Genomic DNA, 7,270 nt, shown 5'->3' with positions numbered 1-7,270 from the left:
TCTATATATATATTTTTAGTTGTCCAGATCATTTCTTTCTATTTTTTAGTAGAGATGGGGTCTCGCTCTTGCTCAGGCTGGTCTCGAACTCCTGACCTCGAGCAATCCTCCTGCCTCGGCCTCCCAGAGTGCTGGGATTACAGGCGTGAGCCACCGCCTCCAGCCTCTAAGATACTTTTGAACTGAAGTGATTTTTTCACTTATGACAAAGTTTGTAAATTTAAGAAATATCAAGTATGTATGCACACATACACTTACCATTGTGTCAGAGTTAAGAATCTGTCTCATAAATTCCAAAAATGAAGATGCAAGTTCTCCTGTGTCCTTACTAAATGTGCTGACCACTCGTTTCAGTAAACTATGCAGAGCACTACTATTTTTCCTTAAAGAACTATAAATAAAGAAAATAAAGAGATATTGTTTAAAACATGAGCATATAAAACTAGTATAAGAAATGAACTATCTCATTTCAGACAGAATAAAATTTAGTCCATCATTTTAAAAAATGTAAAAAGTTCTTTGGTGTGTTTGTCTACAAAAATAATACAACAAAGCAGTATCTATAGCTACCAAGTCCTTTTAAAGCTAAGCTTCAAGCTCTTAAAAATTTTCCCCCAAATAATAAATTTATAATACTTAACAAGAAACTTGCCATTTCTCTAATTTATAAACTTTTTATAATCTGAGGCTTTCTCTAACATAAGGACATTATAGCTATCTCAGAAGCCTGCCCAGAAAACCTAACTTACATAACTACTACAAAGAATAACTATCCTTATGACATTGTAATCTGACAGAAGGAAATGGAGGGTATGGAGGAGGTCAGCAAACCTTTTCCATTAAGAGTCAGATGGTAAATATGTTAGACTTTGCAGACTTTTACGCAACTCAATTTATCTTTTATACGCAACAGCAGTCTCAGTCACAACTACTCAACTTTGCTAGTGTAGTGGGAAAGTAGTCTTATACAACACATAAACGATGGCTGGCCTGTATTTACAAAAACTGGCGGCAGGCTGGATGTGGTTTTTGGGCCAGTTTGCCAATCCCTGCTATAGAAAGATTTCAGTGTTAATAAACAATCACAATATATATCTAAAATCTAGATAATACACAGTCCTGCTAAAATAATTCTCCAGTTTTGAGTTGATCAAAAGAGAATTTAAGGGCAAAGTATTCTAATGTTCAATTATGTTCTTTAAGCTATAACATAATTAGCAAAACGGAAGTATGAAATTAACACTAAACATGTGGTATCTGTATTTGGAAAATTTGTTAGATTTTTGAGATCCCATTATACAAGACTTTGGTAAAGCAATATAAAAGGAAGAATGATAAAATTCCTGGCTCTTGAGAACTTTATCATCAAATAAAATGGAAAGGTAAAACAGAAACGAGATTAAATACAAAGATAATACTGTCAATGGAAAAATCATGGGTTCAAAATTGGACCACAATTACCAGCCACTGCATACAATCGTAAGCAAATAAGTCATACTTCCATGGTCAATTAAAGACTGAGGTCTAATACATAGCTATTAGAATGTCTAAAATCAAAAATCTGTCAAAACCAAGTTCTGGTGAGGATGAGGAGCAACTAGAATTCTAACACACTGCTGGTGGGAATACAAAATGATACATCTACTTTGGCAAACAGTTTAGTAACTTCTTGTAAGGTTAAACATACACCTACTACATGACCCAACAATCCCACTCATAGGTGTCTACCCAAGAGAAATGAAAATTTAGGTTCACACAAAAAAACTGTTTGCAAAGGTTTATAGCAGCTTTACATATAACCACCAAAAATTACGAACAACGCAGATTGCTGGAATTTAGTCACGAATAAAAAGAACTATTGATTCATGTAACAAACTTAACAAATCTTAAGTGCTTTTTGCTAAATGAAAGAAGCCAGGCCCAAAAGGGTACATGTTGTATAATTTCATTTATATAACATTCTATAAAAGCAAAAGTATATGAAGAAAATTACATCAGTAGTGGCTAATGTTGGATAGAGGGGTTGTATATAAAAGGGCAACATGATAGAATGTTGGGGTGATGAAACTGCTCTGAATGGAATAGCAGTGATAAACACATGACTCTAACTAAGCATTTGTCAAAATCCACAGAACTGTACACCACAAAACATAAATTTTACTGGATATAACATTTTTTTCAAAAATCAATCAGAATATGAGGAAAAAAATAAGAATACAGACTATGACAAATGAACCTAACTGTATTACAAATGAATCATGTAATCAAACTGAAGGAGATAAGGACAATGCTATGACTGGATATAGTAAAGCTAAACAAAAAGAACTGTATACAATCACTGTACTCTAGTTGCTTAATTAGTTTCTTACAGGAGTATGGGTTAGTAATTACTTAGAAACTACTACTTCGTTTGTATACTAGGGCTAAACAAATAGGTTAAGTATGTTATAGATAATGAGAGCTAAGTTTCTCCTGCTAGAGAATAAAGTTACCAAAAAGGGGGAAAGACTAGAATCAACTTCTGGTATTGGCTCAGACTCAAAGTATTAGTATGAACTTATTTTTAAAAATAAGTACATGAGAATTAATAGATTTATTATTCGAAAATAAATTTTATTAATAGATTTATCTTGTTTTTATGTAAATAAAACATAAAGTATATGTAAATGTGTGTGTGTGTGTACATGTGTGTGTGTGCATGAGTTAGGACATATAATTTCACAGCTCTATCCAATTTTAGAGACACCAAAATAAGTAATACCCAAATAGTAATAAGTACACTCAGAGCCCACACCCTGGTTTCTAAATATTCTCCAATAAAAGGAACCAGGGCTCACTGAAGAAGAAGCTGATCTCAGGACTGGAACAGAGAAAATACAACCTGATCCTGGAACATCTTATAGTACTAGAAACAAGAAAGTGCTTTTAGAAAAATAAAATATTAATAAAGGCCGGGCGCGGTGGTTCACGCTTGTAATCCTAGCTCTCTGGGAGGCCGAGGCGGGCGGATTGTTTGAGCTCAGGAGTTCGAGACCAGCCTGAGCAAGAGCGAGACCCCGTCTCTACTAAAAATAGAAAGAAATTAATCGGACAACTAAAAATATATAGAAAAAATTAGCCAGGCATGGTGGCGCATGCCTGTAGTCCCAGCTACTCGGGAGGCTGAGGCAGAAGGATTGCTTGAGCCCAGGAGCGTGAGGTTGCTGTGAGCTAGGCTGACTCCACGGCACTCACTCTAGCCAAGGCAAAAGAGTGAGACTCTGTAAAAAAAAAAAAAAAAAAAATTAATAAAAAAGACATGGCATATGAAAAGGGTACAGCAGCTAAACCTGAAAGATCTCCAGTGGCCAAAGTTGGAACAAGTTGAGCAACAAAATAAATAAGAATAGTACTGGATTATTATACAATGAAAAAAATTAACATCTATGAATCCATAGTGATATAAATATACCTGAATAAATACATGAAAGAGAAGCAACAACTCTACCTTACAGAAGGAAAATTAATATGAGAAAAAAGGAATGAGGGAAATAGGAAACCACCATTACAACATCACAGTAATAACTGCTACATCGTGCCAAAATCCACACTGACAGATACTAAAATTGGCAGATTAAAGTTTTTGGCAGAAAAAACTTACAGGATGTTTGGATATCTTAATATCTCAAAGTCTATTCTCCAAAATATTTAGTAATTTAAAATGAAAAATTATTAAGTGTGCAGTGCAGAATTCTGGCAAATAGCACTTCAACCAAGTAATCAAGGTTAATATCATCAGTAATAGATATCAACATCATGTATTTCCTTATATGATAGACTGAAAAAGGACTGCCTCTGTGGTATCCTTCCAATACAGCATAATCTCAATCTAATCACGAGAAAATATCAGACAAACCCAAATTGAGGGACATTCTATAAATCAACTGCCCAGTACTCTCCTAAAATGTCAAGGTCATGAAAGACAAGGAAAGGGGAGACAAAAGATGCAATGTAATGTAAGATCCTATCTTGGATCCTGGAACAGAAAAATACATTATAGAAAAATTAAGGCCAGGTGCAGTGGCTCATGCCTGTAATCCTAGCACTTTGGGATGCTGAGATGGGAAGACTGCTTGAGATCAGGATTCAAGACTAGGCTAAGCAAGAGTGAGACCCCCATCTCTACAAGAAAACAGAAAAAAATTAGCCAGGCAAGGTGGTGCATGCCTGTAAGCTGAGGCAGGAGGATCGCTTGAGCCCAGAAGTTTCAGGTTGCAGAGCTATGATGAGGCCACCACTGCACTCTAGCATGGGCGACAGAGCAAGACCCTGTCCCCCTGCCACCAAAAAAACGAAAAAAAAAAGAAAAGAAAGAAAAATTTGTGAAACCTAAACAAGCTCTGCATTTTACTTAATAATATTAAAACAAGGTTAATTTCTTAGTTTTGATAAATATAAACTGGGTGAAGGGTATACCTGTACTCTGTGCTATTATTTTTGCAATTCCTCTGGAAATCTAAAAGTATCTAAACAAAAAAAATATTTTTTCTAAATTGTAACCTGCCTCAGGGTTGTTGTGAGGACTACATGAGAAAATATAGGAAAAGTTATATATTGACCTGTTAATAAAAAACAGATCATGCAGTATCTCTGCTTAAAACGGCCCTTATAATAATTCTAAAGGGCCTTGGTGATCTTTCCCCCACCGCATGCCCCCATTACCTCTATAACCAGATGCCCTAACATTTTTCTCCTTGCTTACTCCAAGGGCTGCCTCTGTGGCCTCATGGCTGATTCTCAGACATGCTTAGGCATGCTTTTTTGCAATTGTTCTCCCCAGGATATTAGCATGTTTCATTCCTCACCTCCTTCAGGTATTGATCTCTGTTCAACGCTCACCTTTTCAGTGACAGCAAGGACTTCCCTGATCAAGTTCGTTCCCATATTTCAAATGGCAACTCCCACCCTCACTCTTGGTGTTCACTATCCCTCTCCTTTGGTTTATCTTTTTTTCTGTTACACACTGTGTATTTTATTTACTTATTTATTGTCTGACAACCTCCAGTAGAATGAAAGCACCAAGAAGGCACAGATTTTTTTTTTTTTTCTCCTGAATCTCCAGCACCTAAAATCAGTGTCTGGTCCAGAGAAGGCATTCAGTAAACATTTGTGAACTAGATGAATCTAGTACTCAATTCCATTCCTTCATGGTACCTACTATGCACCAGGTTTCTAGGTGCTGGGGAGAGTGTAGTCGAGAAGACATAGTTCCTGTCCTCATGCAGCTTATATTCTAGACAGAGAGATAACCAAATAAGTAATAAATCTATATAATCTTATGTATAAATATAGTGAAAAATATGAAGAGGGACAGGGAGCAAGGACACAAAGGGCAGAGTATTTCAGATAGGCTGTTCAGATAGGACATATATTTATGCAGATACCTGAGTGAAGTGATGAAATAAATCATGAAAGAATTCTAAGAGAAAAACATTTTAGGGGAAAATAAAAAGCCTGGAGATAGAAATAAGCTTGACAGGAGAGCAAAAAGTGAAGATAAAAGGACTATTTTTTATTAGTTTTATTAGATAAGTCAAAAGCTAGATTGTATGAAGCCCTACTATTATATCAAGGACTTGTTTAGATTTTATTTGAAGTACAACAGGAAACCATTAGAAGAATTTCAGCAGAACAATGACATATTTCTGTTTTAAGTTTAAAAAGATTTACTCTGGCTGCCGAGAGAATGAATTTTAGAGACAATAGGGGAAGCAAGGAGACTAGTTAGGAGGCTATGCAACAAATGATAGTGGCCTGGATAAGGCCAGTAGCTATGACGATGGAGAAAAGCAATCTGATTCAGGATATATTTTGGAGAAATAATCCACAACAATTACTGAGATGTTCATTGGACAGCCAAGTAGAAATGTCAAGTAGATTAACGGGTTACTTGGAGCTTAGCAGAGCGATAAGGGCTAAAAGGGAAAAATAGAATAGGTTAAGATGACTTAGGAAAAAATTACAGATAAGAAAAAGGCCCCAGAAAGCTGGGCACGGTGGTGCACACCTGTAATCCCAGCTATTCAGGCGGCTAAGGCAGGAGGATCACTTGGGCCCCGGAGCTAGAGACCAACTTGGGTAACACAAGAACGCCATGTCAAAAAAGAAGCAAAGAAAAAAGAAAAGAGGACCAGAAACATGAATATAGTAAAGCCAACAAAATCACAGGTAATGCTATAGCAAAGGTATGCAAAGAATATTTGTGGGATCAGCTAACCCAGCTAGGAATCAAGGAAATCTTTTTGGCTTTCTCAGAAGTATAGCATATGAGGTAAGTTTTACAGGATATGGAGTAAATATCCAGGCAACAGAAAAAAGGTTAAAGACTCTGGTGAGAGATTGTGAGGGGGCTGGGTAGAGGGAATGGATGTTAAGAAGGACAGAGAGATGGATAAGGAAGGAACCAGCATCAAACACAGTACCTGAAACACAAGTTTTCAACCAATGCCAAAAGAATTAATGAGAAAGGCACAAATATATGTTTCCTCCTCCTTACTATCTCATAATCCCACGTAAGTTTCAATAAATTCCAAGGAAATCTATGTACTAGCCAGCTACCTTCCCTCGACCTTCTCCTAGTAAAGAAAAAGATCAGGGCATAAACAGAGAGACGGGAGCAGAAATTATATTTGAGACACCAAGCAGCTTGGAGTTTATATCATTTCAAATTAATTTTAACTCAGCCATTCCTCTAGAAAACAAAATATAGTCGGCCCTCCATATCCATGGATTCTGCATCTGTGGATTCAACTGTGAATTGAAAATATTAAAAAAAAACAAAAAAAAAGGATAAAGAAAATGTAGGGGGTGTGTGTGTGTGTGTGTGTGTGTGTGTGTGTGTATGATGGAGTACTACTCAGCCATAAAAAGGAATGAAATAATGTCTTTTGCAGTAACTTGGATGGAAGTGAAGACCATCATCCTAAGTATCCTAGGAATGGAAAAACAAATACCACATGTTCTCACATATATGTGGGAGCTAGACTATGGGTATATATGCTAAATACAAAGTGGAATGATGGACACTGCAAACTAAGGGGGAGGGTGGGAGGTGGTGTGAGGGATCAAAAATTACAGATGAGGCTCACGCCTGTAATCCTAGCACTTTGGGAGGCCGAGGCGGGAGGATCGCTTGAGGCCAGGAGTTCAAGACCAGCCTGAGTAAGAGTGAGACCCCATCTCTATAAAAAATAGCCGGGTGTGGTGGCACGTGCCTGTAGTCCCAGCTACT

The 7,270-nt window shown here is 36.8% G+C and overlaps 1 protein-coding gene across 2 annotated transcripts in view; it reads right to left on the bottom strand.

The window, feature by feature from the left end:
• KIAA1429 (KIAA1429 ortholog) overlaps positions 1-7,270 on the bottom strand; it is a 74,738-nt gene that overhangs the window by 18,327 nt on the left and 49,141 nt on the right. For both annotated transcript variants that reach the window (XM_012643630.1, XM_012643631.1), the window contains exon 17: positions 259-391. In XM_012643630.1, the coding sequence (XP_012499084.1) occupies positions 259-391 (133 nt within the window). The remainder of the gene's footprint in view (positions 1-258; positions 392-7,270) is intronic.

This window comes from Propithecus coquereli, unplaced genomic scaffold, assembly GCF_000956105.1.
Source record: "Propithecus coquereli isolate 6110/MARCELLA unplaced genomic scaffold, Pcoq_1.0 Scaffold2, whole genome shotgun sequence".
Taxonomy (NCBI): Eukaryota; Metazoa; Chordata; class Mammalia; order Primates; family Indriidae; genus Propithecus; species Propithecus coquereli.
This window is presented reverse-complemented; position numbering and strand designations above follow the sequence as displayed.